The sequence below is a fragment of the Platalea leucorodia genome, assembly GCF_965183815.1.
Source record: "Platalea leucorodia genome assembly, chromosome: 4".
In the NCBI taxonomy this organism is placed as follows: domain Eukaryota; kingdom Metazoa; phylum Chordata; class Aves; order Pelecaniformes; family Threskiornithidae; genus Platalea; species Platalea leucorodia.
The window spans coordinates 51314660-51333203 of NC_138826.1; the positions used below are offsets into that span (position 1 = coordinate 51314660).

Genomic DNA, 18544 nt, shown 5'->3' on the forward strand with positions numbered 1-18544 from the left:
GGCAACCCAAGAAATTTGAATCTAAATGTCCTCCACTATCTTTCAACTATATCTGTGTTTCCCTCTGAATTCCTGATAAATTGGGCAAGCACAATACTTTTTTTTTTTTGCATGTTGGGAACCTTATTGACTCACTTGACCAGTCCAAAAATCTGTACTGCTGACAGTAGCGATAATGGCTTAGAAACAGGAAAAATTCAAAGCAAACAAGAAAAAATCTAAACAACACATGGCACTTTTCTGGCCTCCCATGGAATATTTAGATTCTCAAAATCACCGTCTAGGAAATTCCTTGACAAAAGTATATACCCTCAGTCTAACAAAAATCCTTGGGCTTCGTAGGCATTTTTTTAGCACGTCACGGGCAGACAAGCAGGCAGGCAAAGTAAATGCTAGCTCTCTTTTTAGACTGTTTAGACCAGGTTGGATGAGGCTTTGAGCAACCTGTTCTAGAGGACGGTATCCCTGCCCATGGCAGAGCTGTTGGAACCAGATGATCTTTAAGGTCCCTTCCAACCCAAACCATTCTATGATTCTATGATCTATCCCCCTTTCTTCCCACTCAGCTCCCTTCCTCGGTCAGAAGCTTGGAGTGTCATATTCCAAACCCAGCAGCCTAAGAAGTCAGGTTCATCAGAAAGAATTTTTCTTCTATTTTTGAGGTTCCCAGTGAGGTTTCTGTATATCTAAAGAGCCTCTGCTTCAAAGCTGTGGGTCCAGGGATGTTCTAGGGTATTGGATGCTCAACCAGCTGCTCTGCCATGTTTCTTTGATACCTTTGTCTATCACACTTCTCTGGACAATATAGCTTTCATAGCATGGGCCTCTGGCTGTGACTTTTAGAGAAAATGCATCTCATGTGATAGGGCCTGGGCCCCTGCTGTCCTATAGGTTTCTAGTTTTGAATTACAGTATAATATAATGCCCTTAAAAATGCTTCTTTCTGCATTGATCTTGAAAAAACAAGAAAACAATATTGTTCTTTGGACCAAGTTCTGTCACCACTTTTCTTCCTGCTGTCCCTTCACAGTGTGGTCTCCTGAATTGATTTCTGCTTTTGGACTCTGCAGCTGTTTCTGATTCAAGCCAAAGCCTGCTGAATATTTGCCTTGGATTGATTAACAAATATTTTATCCCATAATCCTGATATGGTTGTTCTGGGACACAGTGTCGAGTCTCTCAATTAACTTTAATGGACTTTGGACCAGTCCTGTAATTATTAGAAGGGCTTTTTCTGTCAAGATCCTGACATAAGGCACTGCCCATACATATCTTTTGGGCTGGGGACACTTACTATATAGTCAGGGGAAAATATTCATTTTCAGAGATGTGTTTTGGATCCACAAACTCTGCCAGAGAGCCCTGTTTGCACTCGTAGCATTTCTTTCGGATAAGCCAGCCCAGCTCCAAAGAGACAGAGCAATTGTATTACCTCACCAAAAGGATATTAAAAATTTTCTGAAAAAAACCCAGTAGTCTAACGGTTCTGAAACCTGGTTACTGCTAGGAAGAAGTAAACCCTTTTTGGATGGACCGCCCATCTAAAGATTTACTTGATTATGTGAAAAATATAACTCTCCTTAAAAACAGATCCCAGGTCTTCAGCTTTTAGGCTTTCACAGTTGGGCAGTCTTGATCATCTAGTCCTAATGTTTCAGGAAAGTTATTCAGGTTTCATACCAGGGCTACATTCTCCAGTTTTGTGGGAAAACCCACCCATATATATATATACACACACCCTTATTTCCTTAACATCCCAATGATATCCTGAATTCATTGCAGCCAGGCAGTACAAACCTTCATTGTTAGATAAATGATTGAAAACATAGGAACAAAAACCATCTGACTTCTTCCCATATGCGATAACTGGATTTAATTTAAAAATCAGAGAAAGAAAAGGGATATGGCAGCAATTTTTAAATATTGAACTTAAAAGCTTTTTCTTAAAAGTCACATGCTCAAGACGAAGCTGTCCCTAGGCACCTTTAATGTACTCATGTGGCAGTTATGCAGCAAATAACTCAAGGTTATTTTCTTTGGCAGCAATTTCAGAGCAAATCTTTGCGTAAAGAATGATTTCTTTTCCTTGAACAATGGGCTGGATTCAGAAAAAGTATAATGGGTACATTTGTTTGTTTTTCAATTTTAACAATTAGGAGGTATTCATATGTGTGTAAAAATAGAAAATAATGAATAGTTGTACTTATAATTAGCATATTTTGATACTTAGCAAACCAGAAGCCATTTCTACACTTATTAAATGTGCATAGTCAGCTTCAATTTTTTGAAAATTACTAACTAAAAAAAATAATTTCAGATGAAGTGTTGCTTAAGGAATATATACTGAAATTAAAAGCAAACACAGACTTTAAAATGCATAGTACAATTCTTAGCTTTCTTGTACTTGTTTGTGTAATAGTCTTATCAGCACTGAGATATGTGCTAGCTTTCTAGCTTTTAAGCAAAACTTGGGCAAAGATCTCCCATTGTGGATCTGGGTAGTCCAGCTGTATTCATGGTACTGATTCAGGAATTTTATGGCTACACAGGACTGGATGCTTCAGCCTATCAGAGCCAAAACTAGCAGTAAAGTTAATGTAGTTGCAATCCGTCTGCTCTGAAAGCCTGTGTTTGCAAGAACAGGGCTTTAAGAGGGTCTGATCCAGTGTCTCTTGAATGTAACAACGAACATATTTTTATTGTTTTCAACTGGTTTCAATCCAGCCCTTCCATCTTGGGTGTATCGAGGAAACCGTGATCTAATTTAAGCAGGTATTGAACATAAGCAGGTACAGGAACCTTTTTTTAGATGATAACCTATGAATTGGTTTAGGTTATATAAATATGGAAATAAATAGGGAAGTCATAGAAATAAATCGGGAAATCATTTAATGACAGGAAGGGCAAGACAATCCAAAGGCTAACTTAAAATACCTGAGGCTTGTTGCCCTTTCTAGTAAGTGAAAAGATACTAGCATACCCAGAGAGCAAGCAGATGACGACCATAATTTAGGATTTCTGAATCACTCTGTGGTAGTGCTTGTTATCCTCCTTCCCTCTATAGAGAAGGATGGAAGAGACTGCTGTCAGTGTTTAGAGCTAGTCTTTGGGAATACATTGCTTGGTCAATACATTTATGAAAGGAAACTAATCATTGTGGTGATTAGGACTGATAATTTGCTTTTTTTAAGTCATACTAATATACATCAATCAAGAATGACGCTACATAATTTGTGTTCTCTTCATATGCCCAGATGAGGGCAATAGCAAGTCTCCTATTGATTTTTATCATTTATCTGGCCCAATTTTGATGGCTGCTGCAAAGACCAACTCAATCTCTATTCGTTACGTGTCCAGATTGTAGCCTGCCCCTCCTGTAAGGATATGGTTAACGGTGTGCAAAGCATGATGGTGATCCTTGCCTATTCATGGGGATCCTATATAAGAAGCTGGAGCATAAAGAACAGCGGGCAAAAGTGTAATTTTCAACCAGTAATTAGTTCTGTAGTTCTATTTGGTTATTAAATGGGATTGACTTTCCAGCTTTGATATATGCAGATCCATAATAAGCCATTTTGTTCAAAACAGCAGAAGTTGCCCAGGAGTAACAGTAGAAAGTTCCGAGGGGAAAGAATGCAACTGTTTTCATGTGACAGAAAGCGGAGTATGCCATGGGTTGCTGAAAACTGTCACTGATGTAGGATAATGACTGAAGAGTGCTCCTGTTCTGTAGTAAGGCCATGGTAATTTGTGTATGTATCTGTTTTTTGTTGTAGGTTGGGGTATTTCAGTAAATCAAAAACTGAGCCGTAAACAAGGGAGAATTTCAGATGATCTAAAATGTACCAAAGTATCATTCCTGATGCTGAGATTTGCTATTAACCTGATCTTTCTCATGGCATTTTCATAAAATAGAACTGTCAATCCTCAAATAATCCAATCACACAAATGTTTTTAAAATATTCCTTTTATTTTTAATGTATGCATTAAAGTTTGTTCAAAGTGGAAATGCATCTATCCATTTTATTATATGTTTCTACCGCCCTTCACATATGGTAGAGTACTGTCTGTATATTCATTCTGTATTTCCATATGTACAATTTGCAGCTAACATAATCTTAATCCCTTTAAAATTTCCTTGAAAATAAATTCACGGATAATCCTCACCGTCTAGTAAGACTCAAAGAGAAGGCTCGAGGGGAAATAGGATGGGAGGGAATTGCTGGGGAAAAGAAGTGAAGTCCTCCATGAATTAAGCATATGTCCATGGCTTACATGCATCAAAAACAGCTGTGTGGTTTATTGTGATAACCAGGATAGCCCCATGGATAGGGCAGGACTATAATTCAACTGTTACAAATGGGAAACTGAGGCAAGAGGCAAGTCAATGACTTCCCACGTTTATTAAGTAAATTTAATATTGTGATTGGGAATTCCTGTCTTTCAGTATGCCACAAAAGTGATGGAATTATGATGATCTTAGCAGCTAATCATACCTTCACGCTTTGCCCTACAACCCAAAGTATAGAGAGGAAAACAGGGTATGTTACAATGCAGCTCTCTTTTCTTGTCCCAAATGAAATTTGCCAAATGGCTAACCAGGTTCTCTTCTCTTTATCACCTAAATGGTCCCATAAATTGCAAGTGGAATTTCCCCTCCTTGCCCCTCATGTTGATGCAAGTAGTGGGTTATAAATGGGTGGTATTTGTCTTTTTTTCATAAGACCTTGGCTTCTACTATGAGGCTTTCCAAAAGGGTTAATGTCCCAAAGATGTCTGGAAAAAGTACTGAGCAGAAATAGGACTTTTATTTTCATATATTGTCAAAGTCAAAACCAGAACACAGCTTCAAATCAGGCGCTCTTATTCCCAGGATGTTGGAAAATTGTGCAAAAAAAAAAAAAAAAAAAAAAGCCACAATCATGATTCAAGGGATGCTGTGGATGTTTTCGAGCTTAATGTCAGCAGACAATCTGTTTAGCCTTTGAAAAAGGAGTTTAAGAGGTGACTACATCGTATAGTGTAGTATCTTCACTAGATAGACAAATTCAAATGAAAAAATAAAGCAATCAATTCTTCTGTTATTAGTCCTTGGAACAAATTCACCAGGACTAACTAGATGCATTTTTGTCAGACATGCTTTAATCAAACACAGGTTTTATTGCATTTAGAGATTAATTATGGGGCTAAATGCAAAGAAGGTTGAGAGAAACTTAGTTGCCTGTGATGATACACAAGATGTTCTAACGGTACCATTTTAGCTTTAGACTTCATGGATCCTCTTTATGCAATAGAATTTTAATTTTCATTTTAAAAACTACATCTTTCTAGGTTTCATGATTAGGAAGATAAAACATGAGCATGAGTCACAGCAGTGTTTTCTGAAGGGGACTGGAGATAAATCCCACAGTAACTTGTGATAAACTGGTCCTGGATTCTTGTTGTGGTTTAACCCCAGCCAGCAACTAAGCACCACACAGCCGCTCGCTCGCCCCCCCCCCGGTGGGATGGGGGAGAGAATCGGAAGGGTAAAAGGAAGAAAACTTGTGGGTTGAGATAAGAACAGTTTAATAACTGAAGTAAAATAAAATAGAATAGTTAAATAGGTAAAGCAAAAACTGCGCACACAAGCAAAGCAAAACAAGGAATTCATTCACCACTTCCCATGGGCAGGCAGGCGTTCAGCCATCCCCAGGAAAGCAGGGCTCCATCACACGTAACCGTTACTTGGGAAGACAAATGCCATCACGCCGAATGTCCCCCCCTTCCTCCTTCTTCTCCCAGCTTACATACTGAGCATGATGTCGTATGGTATGGAATAACCCTTTGGCCAGTCTGGGTCAGCCCCCCCTGGCTGTGCTCCCTCCCAGCCCCCCCCCCCCATGCACCCGGTAGAGCAGCGGAAGCTGAAAAGTCCTTGACCAGTGTAAGCACTGCTTAGCGACTATTTAGCGACAGCTCAGCACTACTTAGCAAGAACCAAAACATCAGTGTATCAACTATTCCCATCCTAAACCCAAAACACAGCACTATACCAGCTACTGAGAATAAAATTAATTCTATCCTACCTGAAACCAGGACAATTCTCTAACAAGTTGTCATTCTGAAAGGTGAAAACTCCTCATTTTTTCCAAGCATTTGGATACAATCTGAGGATGGCAAGCGTATACAGTATTAACAACTTCACTGCCGATCAAGGGAAATATCTAGAAAATAAATGCCTGCAATCAAAGATTAATTTCCAGGCTGTGGAAGTTAATACCATGTGGAAATTAGTTCTAATTGCAAAGTGAGGTTCCCATTTAACCCAGATGAAGCTGCTGCAAATTTTCTAGCCTGCTATAAAATCCAGACAACTTGCTACAGAGTTTAGGTACAATTTATCATAAGTTAGACTGGAATTTGTTTAAGAATATCATAATATTCCTATATTATTAGATGAGAAATGTCCTTCTGTAGATATATTAAAATTCATGTCCACGTAGATGGCCAAGAAAATGGCACTGTATGTAGGATTTGAATGATATTATGTAGACAACTTGTATACTATAGATAATCTTGGGCAGAGGAAAGAGACCAGAGAAAAATGTAGTGGGAAGGTAGAAAAAAAGCAATTCATTGCTTATTTGTTTTTTCACAATCTTTAACATATTGTGTTTCTAAAGATTTTATAAATTTCCTATTTCTTCAATTCCCTACAAGTATGATCTAGAATAGCTGTGTTCTCTAAAAAATGGCTCTTTTTCTCTAGGCTGTGGAACCGTTACTGTGTTAGAGACTCTAATGTGATGGATTATAAAGAATTTCTGAAGAACTTTGGCATAAGTACAGAAACAGTTAAAGAAAAAAACACAGAAAAGGAAGTTCCAGGTATGTGCTCAGAAAAGGAGAGGAAACTTGGGTATTTTTCCTCTTCCCAGTTATATCAATAGAAGTATTTCTGTTGGCCTTGATGGATCTGGTTTGCAATTTTATAGGACCTTGATAGCCTCTGATTCTCAGCAGATACAACCAGGACAGGGCGGAAAAGAAAGCCAGTTTCCTTTGGCCGGGGAAATTCTACAACTGTGTGTGAAATCTGCCTTTAAAATCAAAAGGTTACATGTTACATGGGCCAAATAATAAAATCACCATTACAAGCTCATAAACCCCAGATAAAGAATTTTTTACTGCAACTTGGAATCTTGTAGCACTTGGGAACCTCAGTTTTCACCCAGTATTCAATCATACTGAACTTCACAGGTAATCTTTGTAACAAAGAACTTACACTCTAAGACAGTGAGAAGATGGTGAACTTGGACAGGTTGGGGAGGTCAAGGTGACAGCAAGATATTTTTTTGTCAGCATGACAGTAGTTTCAAGCATAGCAGCAACCAAACTTATTGGAGTGTTGGGAATGCGTCTGTAGGCGCAACTCAAAGAAGGATGTTTAAGAAGGATTGATGGTCAGTAATTAAGTCAGTTTGTGAATATGTATGGGCAGGTCCTCTGAAATATGAGGGTCAGAATAAGAGTAGATACAAAATATATTTGTCTGAAATTGCACGAACCAGACAGTCCAAGGTGGCACAAGGGGTCGTTCCTGAATGAAAGGTGATTGGCATGGAGGACATGGGCTGTGGAGACCCTTAAAAAGAAGGCATTAGCTTATGTTTGTTGTCTAGGGAATGAAGAGTCATTGATAAGAGCAGGATACGGTTGTTTTCCTCAAAGACAGAAAAAGTGTGTTTCAGTAATTCAGTTGTTGGATGAATGGAGGCAGTGAAGCGAGTTAGCCCTGTACATGGATGAAAAAGGTTGTGTTTGAGAGGTTACACAGCAAAAATCTGCCAGATTTACCCATAATGTGTATATGAGGATCTATGGAGATGTGAATTTAAGAAGGTGCTCAAGTTAAGATGGTGAGAAAGGCCCTTCCAGTACATTTAAAAATAATGTAAATCTGTTTGCATATCTTGAAATTTAATTTAGTGTATTTCACAAGGTATTTTCTTCATCACAATCACAGAATCACAGAATGGTTGGGGTTGGAAGGGACCTCTGGAGATCATCTAGTCCAACTCCCCTGCTAAAGCAGGTTCACCTAGAGCAGGTTGCCCAGGATCGCGTCCAGGTGGGTTTCGAATATCTCCAGAGAAGGAGGTTCTACAACCTCTCTGGGCAGCCTGTTCCAGTGCTCTGTCACCCTCAAAGTAAAGAAGTTTTTCCTCATATTCAGATGGAACTTCCTGTGTTTCAGTTTGTGCCCGTTGCCCCTTATCCTGTCGCTGGGCAGCACTGAAAAGAGTCTGGTCCCATCCTCCTGACACCCGCCCTTGAGATATTTGTAAACGTTGATGAGATCCCCTCTCAGTCTCCTCCAGGCTAAGCAGACCCAGCTCTCTCAGCCTTTCCTCATAAGACAGATGCTCCAGTCCCCTGGTCATCTTCGTAGCCCTCCGCTGGACTCTCTCCAGTAATGCCTTGTCTTTCTTGAACTGGGGAGCCCAGAACTGGACACAGTACTCCAGATGTGGCCTCACCAGGGCAGAGTGGAGGGAGAGGATAACCTCCCTCAACCTGCTGGCCACGTTCTTCCTGATACCATTGGCCGCCTTGGCTGCAAGGGCACATTGCTGGCTCAGAGCTAACTTGTTGTCCACCAGGACTCCCAGGTCCTTCCCCGCAGAGCTGCTTTCCAGCAGGTCAGCTCCTAACCTCTACTGGTGCATGGGGTTATTCCTCCCTAGGTGCAGGACCCTGTACTTGCCTTTGCTGAACTTCATTAGGTTCCTCTCTGCCCAGCTCTCTAGCCTGTCCAGGTCTGTCCGGATGGCAGCACAGCCTTCTGGTGTATCAGCCACTCCTCCCAGTTTTGTATCATCAGCAAACTTGCTGAGGGTACACTGTCCCTTCATCCAGGTCACTGATGAATAAGTTGAACAAGACTGGACCCAGTACTGAACCCTGGGGAACACCGCTAGCTACAGGCCTCCAACTAGACTCTGCACCACTGATCACAACCTTCTGGCCATTCAGCCAGTTTTCAGTCCATCTCACTGTCCACTCCTGTAACCCACATTTCCTGAGCTTACCTATGAGGCTGTTATGGGAGACAGTGTCAAAAGCCTTGCTGAAGTCAAGGTAGACATCCACTGCTCTCCCCTCACCTACCCAGCCAGTCATGCCATCACAGAAGGCTATCAGACTGGTCAAGCATGATTTCCCTTTGGTGAATCCATGTTGACTACTCCTGATAACCTTCTTTTCCTCCACATGCTTAGAGATGACATCCAGAATGAGCTGTTCCATCACCTTTCCAGGGATGGAGGTGAGGCTGACTGGCCTGTAGTTTCCTGGGTCCTCCTTCTTGCCCTTTTTGAAGACTGGAGTGACACTGGCTTTCCTCCAGTCCTCAGGCACCTCTCCTGTTCTCCATGACCTTTCAAAGATGATGGAGAGTGGCTTAGCAATAATATCTGCTAGCTCCCTCAGCACTCACGGGTGCCTCCCATTGGGGCCCAGTTCACCTAAATGATCTCTAACCTGATCCTCCCCGAACAAGTGGAAGTCTTCCTTTCTCCAGACTTTCTTTCCCACCTCCAGGGTCTGGGATTCCTGCAGGCTGGCCTTAGCAGTAAAGACTGAAGCAAAGAAGGCATTCGGTAACTCCATCTTTTCTGTATCCTCTGTCACCAGGGCACCCGCCTCATTCAGCAGTGGGCCCACATTTTCCCTAGTCTTCCTTTTGCTACTGATGTACTTGAAGAAGCCCTTCTTGTTGTCCTTGACATCTCTTGCCAGATTTAATTCCAAGTGGACCTTAGCCTTCCTCACTGCATCCCTGCATACCCTGACAACGTTCCCATATTCCTCCCAAGTGGCCTGTCCCTTTTTCCACATTTCATAAACTCCCTTCTTCCATTTGAGTTTTGCCAGAAAACGTGTACATACATGTACACATATGATACTTTGGCAGTAGAATTTTTCATGAGTGTGAGGCTAACTGCTAATTATTTTTTCATTTATTTTTGTTTAAAAAGAAGCATTTAAACTTACTTTTGCTGAAGAAAGCTAGTAAAGACTTACCTGTACTTTGCAGGTTAAAGAGCATTAGCTTCAAACATTGTCTCTTTCATTTCTACTACTCAAAATGTAGCACTTCACGAAGAGAATTACAGAAGAATAAAAAAATATATCCTGGTCTAGAAGAGAGAAGCCAGCAGTCCAGAAGTCTGAATTATGATTATCCTCTTCCTGACAAAAGTCTCCCCTTGGGTGGTAGGAATTATTTTTGATCCAATTTTGAATAGATGGCCTGATGTTCAAAGGCCCTGAATACCGACAGTTCACATTGGCTTCAGTAGGATCAGAAGAAGCCAAACTCTTTTGAAATCATGAAGTCAGCATATCTAGTATTTTAATAATACTTTTTCTTCTCACCATTTTACATGACCGTGGTGTGATTGTATAGAGGTTTGTAAGTTTGTGCAGTACTATCAAAGATTATTTTGAAACCATCACTAGAAGTAAATATAACTATCAAAAATAGAGGATTTTTTTCCTGCATGGGGTACTGAAATTGTGGAGAAATAATCTTACGAATTAAGGCTCCTCCTCTTTCCTATTATTCAGAGACCTGGCTTGTGGGGTGTTCCTGCAGCCCTACCCTACCCACACTGTCTTGAATTCGCCTCCTGCCCTCCGATTGTCAGTTTGATCCTTTTCACCCACCCACTTTGAGAAGTGGAGCCTTGTCCATGTAAAATAGTTATAAAATTACTGATCAACACTGGCCTAAGAAGAGATTTTAAAAGTATCCAGATAAATTAGTGGTAACCGCTCTGGTTCATTTCTGAGGTGCAAAACTGAGTGATATTTGTTTAACAAATATTAGTACCCAACCAAAACTAAATTGAAATAGAACAGTTCTAAATGGAATTGAGCATTCACACAAATAATTTTCAAAAGTTTAAGTAATAAAAAGTATAGCTTTATTTAAACAAGAAGGAAAATCTGTGTTCAGCAGGCTACTGAGCAGGCAGAGGGAACAGTGGAGAGCATGCGCAAAGCACAGAGTAGTCACACTTCGGTATCCTTTTCCATACAGAACAGCATTTTTTTCCTATACAGCACCAGTGGAATAACCTTTGAAAGAGTTTGGTGCGCATACTCTTTGTGCATAAGGTTCTCAAAATGCCTGTGTCTTGTCCTGTGACTGCTATGGTCTGAATCAAATGTAACACATCCATAGCAGAATCGTTATCCCAAAAGAGTGTACATGCCAACAGCACATTAAGTAGAACAGTATACAACAAACCACCATCACAAAATGAGCTGCTCAGCCCCGCTGAAATAAATATTCCACAGAATTGGTTTGGTTTTGGTGTCGGGTTTTTTTGTTGGGGAATCATTGAGGAGGGCTGTTTGACTTAGAGTAACTGGAAGCTCTTCCAAGGACTGTGGAAACTAAGGACAGTGAGACGGGAGCATGTGAAGGAAATGGAAAAGAAAAGAGCCTTTTCAAGGTCAATAGGCATGTATATTATCAAAGGCCTATAAGGACACTGTCTTCCAGTTCCTGAAAATGTATTTTTGGTAGTGGATCATTCCGGAAACATACTGACAAAGAGAGGGAGTTAGTTTCTAGTGGTACCTTCTGATATTAAATGTAATAATGTTACCTATTAAAATTGTAAGTTATGTGTATTATGTTTTAAAAGGAATATGAGATGAAAAACTACTACAACAAATGCACAGATTTGTTAGCATAATTTTGAACTACTGATCAAGTTTGAAATAAAGTTGTATTTCAGGTTTGGTTTAGTCTGTTTGTACATAAAGATTTATCCAGTTAACGAAAACAGTCTTTAAGAGTTTTAGATGGCTTTATTTCTTTGAAGCTGACAAAGCTGCAGACTTTGCTAGATCAGTTTTCTTAACAGTGCTAATCTGCCAGAAAATAAAAGAGAAGGAACAGAAGCAGAAAAAACTTTTTCTACAGTCTTCACCAGCTGAGTGTGCTGTGACAGAGTGCAGTCTGGATCGCACTGAGAAGGCATTTAGAGAAAAGGTAAGGGGGTGCCATTAATACTTCAGAATACTTTGACAGGTGGAGGAGCTGAGCCAGCATCACAGGAAAAGAAAATTGCCAAGCTTTGAGGCTAGTTAATTATGCCAACTTCTTTTAGGAACAAATTCCACGCACAGGGTTTCTTGTTTGCTTTTAAAGCCAGTTAGCAGAAGCACCAGTTCTGTTTTATTTTGTGTGTTCCAGTCTTGCTTATTAGATTCACACCATTAAAAATGTATGTATTGGAACTCCAGATTCCTTAGGCTAAAAGAAAATGAGAGCGTATCGAAGCTCGATGGCTAAGGTGTTTCATAATGTGAATTGCTAGACCACTGTCAGATCAAAGTAAGTAATGACTTACACTGAGTAATGACTAGTTACCATTGTCTGACAATTATTTTCTGACCTCTGTGAAATAAATTATTAGTGGATAGCTGCTACTGCAGAAACACTTTTTTTTATACGTGGTGGCAAGCTTAGAATAGAGAGCAGAACTGGAATAGACATGGCAAATGACCTCTCCACATGCCCTTAGATGTGATCTTAACTGAAGAGGGTTGAGGAGTGTGATGATGCAACGTAACTGTGTTCCACCTGCTTTATGGTAAGGTGAAAAGAAACAAAATTTTCCAATGCTAACTCTTGTGCCTTCCTGTCATGAAAATCCTGACTCTCTAAGAAAAGAGAAGCTAATACTGTGCATCAAGACTGCATATTCTATTACAAACTCAATTACACAGACCTGTAACTGTGCTTTCTCAGCCTTGAAAAGACAGAAGAGGAGGGACAAACAAGGCTACAGGGACATTCAACATCTTGACCCTTTTTCATTTTGTATATCTTTGATATGGAGGTCAAGGCCTGGATTGGAAGCACAGTGCGTCTCACCTTACAAGGCCTCCCAGTCCTCGATGTTTATTTTGGGCTTTCTATACATTATCTTTACACTGTGATTTCAGCAGTTTTGAATGAACAATAATCAGCTTAGAAGCAGATGGGATACTTGTCAAAAAATGGTGGGGGGAGAAAAGCCTCAGGGATGCTTGCAGTATTCAACAACCCAGTGTGAGCTAACATTTCAGAAAAACAAACCAGTCTTCCTATTGTTTTATGAGCCTTATCAAAATCTGCAGTAAGTCAACTTTCAGGCATTGTACAACTCCCATAAGCAAAAACACATCCACATAGCTCCTTTGCAACAGCCCATGAATTAAAAAAATAATCAAAGAAATATGTGATATGTTTATACAACAGCTAGGTTCACTATTCCATGTCTTCTAACATTTTCCAGTATTCATTGTGCTAATGACCCATTTTAATTAAGGGAACTTTGATACTAGGTTATGCCATGAATGGTTTTAATGTTACGTTAAGACAGGTGTTATCAAGCAGGGTGATCCACCAAGTATTTTTAGCTCTGAATTTTGAGGCAGTTATTATTTGAGAAACTTGTCTGACTTGTCATTTGAGAGTATGTGATTGGGAATACTGTTTTGTAGTGAGCTTATTAATTAAACATCTGACGGTCAGAGCATGCCAGGGTAACCTATTTGATCAGTTCACGGAGAAGAACATTTGAAAAGGTCTTGTAAAAAATACATTATTGTTTTAAAAGCTTCATGAACTTGATTTTTCTGAACAAAACACTATAAATTGTATTCATTACAGCTGTGTTCAGCCTACCAGGACATTGAAAAAGCCTTCAGAGCAATTGATGTCAGTCGGAGTGGATTTGTGTCTTTGGATTACTTGAAGTCAGTCATAAATGGCTTTATATTTCCTTTGCCAAATGAAACTTTTCAAGAGCTAATGAATAGGTAAGAATCATATTATTTTCTTAGGGGACATTTTTTAGTGCTGCTGCCTTATAACTTTATTATTGCTTTTTGTGACTACCATCATTAATTCATCTTACTTGTGCCTGTGTTGCAGTATGTATGACACAGTATGTAAAAGCTGATATAGCTGGGTATAAAACCAGGTTTTTTGTAGTAAGGTAGATAGGTTTAATGGAGTCGAAGCTTTAGTTACTGCTTTCTTACTTCTGTTTGCTCACAAATTTGTATTTAATTTCCGAAAGAGAGCATTACTCTCTTGCATTCAAATGACTAGTGATGTGGGATGGTGTGAATTTGCTGGAAGAGCAGCTTCGTGACTGCTAGCACCATATTTGCATGGTGACAGTGTGACTCCACAAGCGTCTCCCTTTTAAATATGTTGGTGTGGCAAGGAAAAGAGGAAGAAGTGAAACTAAAGGGAATGAATGAACTAATGCTGAAAGCTTTCACTCTGCACTGCTCATTGTCAGTCACTGGAAAAGATAACTGAAGGGACACTTCTGTGCTGCATAATAAAGCAATTTCATACCTGGAAATTTGAACTTAAGCTAAAATAAGGATAAAATCTTTTGAAATTGGGTTTTGATGTTATAAATATTTTTATTAGAACTGCTGTCAAGGTTGAGAAATCATGCCAACTACTGGATTCAAGTCAATGTACTATTTTACTTTAAACAGGCATCTTTGTAGTATTATGACCAAAACTCAAATCATCTTGTGGGCGGTATAGTGTATAGAAGATAAATGGATAGAAAACATTTGCCAGCCCAGCCTCAAGGATCTCAGCAGACAGAGTTTAGGCCACAGGACATTTTCCAAAACATGATTTCCTGGATGTGATCACTTCAGCATATGCTGACTAGCTTCCTAAACTCATATTTCCTTTTTAAAGCCAAAATATCATAGGAATGGATGTTTTTGTGGCTTTTGGTTAAATCTAGACCAGGGTCTCTCATGATTAATCTTTTCTACTTAGAAACCAAAAACTGTGAGAAGAAAACTGCCAGAATATACTTTATACTTGTTGGCAACAGTGCCAAGGGCATATGGCCAGTCAAAGAGAAAGGAAGAACACTTAACTCTTACACAGCATTTTTACTCCAAAGTATCACTTAAGCTTACAACAACAGGACAAGGCACGCAAATCATACAGTGTGAGGAGGCCAGTAAGCAGATCATGCGTTACTGCTTAATGATTCCACAATTCATAGTTTATCTATTTAAATTGTTGAAAGAATAGAATCATCCATGTAAATAATCAGTTGAGTTATTTTTTTCTTTATATGCACTAGTTAGCTGTAAAGAGCTCAGTGCAGGTATACGTTTTACAGCAGCAGGTGCTGTATGAGAGTGTCATCTGCAGTAACCATATTGCTTTGTGCATTCAGCAGATAAATCTGATTTGCTTCTAGTCATTCACAGTGTGATATAACAATGATCAACTATTACTTTGTCAAAAAATTGCTATTATGGTTTTTTTTCAATTCATGTCACTTGCTAGTTTAAATCTTAAAGTAAATCTTCTTAAGAACAGTTGCATAATGGAAAGGTTTCTGCTTGTATTCTTCCACTGGAGCTTTCTCTAGCATTTGAAAAATATAGTGACATTTTAATGATGCTGTAAACAGAAATGTTCAAGCCTATGTATGCCATATCTCGTAGGTGATATTTCTCAGATAATGTAATTCAAAAGCTCCACCAGGTGAATGGAACAACAGCAAAAGTTCCTTATAGCCATCTAATTCTAATAATGAAGTAACTTCATTGTAGCTGATAATAAATGTAATAGTAATTGATGGGCAAGGGACATGATTTCAAGGTTTTTAAGATTCTGTTTAAATAATATGACATGAGATGTGCCAGGGAGTTGTTTATAAGAAATAATACATGACAGCATTTTATGGTTGTTTGAGATATTTACATCTCATGGGCTCCTGATATAAAATTCAGGGCCCATTGAAGTTGATGCAATTTTGCCTTAGACTGCAGCTAGGATTTCATCCTTGACTGGTTTAGGACCAGATTACCCACACACTTATCTCTCAGTATATGTCCCCACTGCAGCAAGATCAAATACATCAGAGGCAGACCGTTGAGGTGTACTTCATTCAAAGGACATCACTCGTCTGAGTACCAAATTCCCTGAATTCCATCACTTCTACTCTTGAAAATTCTTTCACTTACAAGTAAAACATCGTGAACTTGAGGTTATAGAAAGAGTTGCATAAACTGAAGGATTTAATTTCACAGTATTTCAGCATTCCAGTGTGAGAAATATTTTGGTCATGTTTTGGAGCTTTGCTGTGGATTGTGTCCCTTCACAGGTTGAGGGGTGTGAGTGAAGGGTATTCTTGTTGACGGCTGGGAGGAAATCATACATGATCAGTATGAAGGCTTTGCCAACACAGGGCCTGACTTCTAAGACCCTTTTCTGGTGGCTGCCGGGTTTTCTAATTGGTGACTTTTATTTGTGATATGAGGTAAATCATTGCGCTCAGTTGATCAAGACTTTGGTGAACATAATATCAGTTAAAAACACAAGGACAGTTTTCAGCAGCAGAGGTAGTTTTAAACTTTTTGTATTACCCTCATGCTTCATTTCTTTAATTTATGATTTGTATAAAAGTATCAGATGCTAAGGCACTGATGGTTAAAAATTTCTCAATGGGTAGTATTTTGTAAAGGATCACTATGAGATGATAGATCACATGGTTTTACCAGGTATCCATGTTGTTACAGCTCTAATCAGTCAATTCTTTTGGAAGTATACTCTTTTCTACTTGGACATAACCATAAGCATACTTCCAAAAAGCCATGCAGAATTTAGTTTTGTTACTTTAATAAGTTAGCTGGCCTACTATAGTAGATAAAATGCTGGATTACCAGTCACAAAAGATGGGCATTTTTTCTGGCCCTGCACTGGAATGATCTTTCCATGCCTCAGTTATTCTACCTACAGCATCTAAACATTGTACTTATTGCCCTTCTAGCACAGCTTGAAATCTGAGGGCCAGTATTATAAATATAAAGAGGGATTGTTTTGAAATTAAAAAAATACTCCAAAGTCCTTCCTCAGTTTTTATTCCCACTGACTTAGCTTTGTCTAAATAAGGCTTTCTTCAATTTAATCCGCAAAACTTAATGCTGGGGCGTTCCTCCCCCTCACCCTGCTCCGGCCCCTGTGAGGGCCTGATTCATCCCTTTCCATGATAAAACCTGCAAGAGAAAAGTGCTGTGTTGGCCAGCCACAGGCAGAACTGGAAGAGCTCCATAATCCATTACCCATCTGCAGAACAGGGGAAAACCACTGCACCTTGTGGACTGATCAATGGCACCACAAATCGTAGCTAGTAATGCCAGACCTTCACACATCCGCATCAGTATTTCTTCCCAAGTTCCCTTCGGCTCCCAGGATTTTGGCAATTGTCAATGCTGAAGTCTGAGAGGCGATTGTAGGGCTTCTGAGCAAGGAGGTGGAAGTGGAGAGATCTGTTGCTCTGATTGACGCAGCTTTGGCTGGTTGCTCATTTTCAGTGCAGAATTACTCTCTACAGTGTGATTTGAGTGATTTAGTAGACCATAGACATTTGAGTGTGAAGGGCTCTCAGTTGGGGGCTCAAAATAACAGTTGTTATCTTGGCCTTAATTTTAAAGATCATCTGTTATTTCCTACTGTTTGTTTCATATTCATTTATCCAATACAATAATCAGATATGAAATATCTGTCCTTCCCACAGCTTTTTTTAATAACCCATCCCTCAATAGTATTGTTGGCAAAGGCGTTCCCTGCAGGGAATGAAATGGCTCCCCTGGTGAAATCTGAATGCTAGCACTGCCTCTGTCTTCATTTACCTTCAGTGTCTGGTGCTTGGCCCTTCCCAGCCCCTCTTCTGGGCTCTGGTGCAATTGTGCTGCTTGTGCAGTGGGAGATGCTCAGCCCTTGAGCCACTGAGCCGTGGTGCATGCGTGCGTGCTACTCACAGGCAGGACCACTGTAAAAAGTCAGGTTCCCTCCCTGCCCATTAAATACCCCATGCTGTCAGGTTGCTGTTTACCAAAGCCAGAATGCTGTGATTCTTGTAACTTTTGGTTTTCAGCTTTGTTGGCTGAGCTTGAGAAACTGCTGGATAGTCCAAAAACTGGAGGGTTTTTGTGAAAGATCCAGGAAGTCTTGCATACCTCTGACTGCATTTGGTAGTTTTTTAGCTTTGTCCCATGCATCCTGCATTAGCAAATGCTCTAAACACCATCTGCCACCATTTTAAGGAGCATTAGGAGTTTTAAAAGCTTTTCTAAGATGACTAGAGTAGCGAGTCAGCATGTTTCAGATAGTATGTGAAGGATGTAATTGCCTACAAAGCATCATCTGAAGTAGGAGTGTGTTTAGCCATGCTCATTGGAGCTTTCTGCAGTACCATTGAAACTGAACAGGAGACATGCCAATGGTTTGGGGGTCATGGGATCAGGTCCTTATTGATTTTAAAGTAATTATTCATGGAATATGATAGTAGTTAACTTCCCAGGATTTTTAACATAGCTTAACACTTCCAGTACTTTAGAAGTTTTCAAATTTGGATACAATGAACATCGTAACGTTTAAAAGACCAATATACTATTTCCCCTTGTTATTTTCTCTACTGTTATGTGTAAATAA

General features: G+C 39.6%; 1 protein-coding gene across 1 annotated transcript in view; it reads left to right on the forward strand.

Annotated features, from left to right (window-relative positions):
- Positions 1 to 18544, forward strand: part of EFCAB6 (EF-hand calcium binding domain 6) — a gene marked incomplete at both ends in the record, with an annotated part of 107012 nt that overhangs the window by 15569 nt on the left and 72899 nt on the right. The window contains 3 exons of the mRNA XM_082310186.1: positions 6752 to 6870; positions 11883 to 12052; positions 13721 to 13869. Coding sequence (XP_082166312.1) covers positions 6752 to 6870; positions 11883 to 12052; positions 13721 to 13869 — 438 coding nt within the window. The remainder of the gene's footprint in view (positions 1 to 6751; positions 6871 to 11882; positions 12053 to 13720; positions 13870 to 18544) is intronic.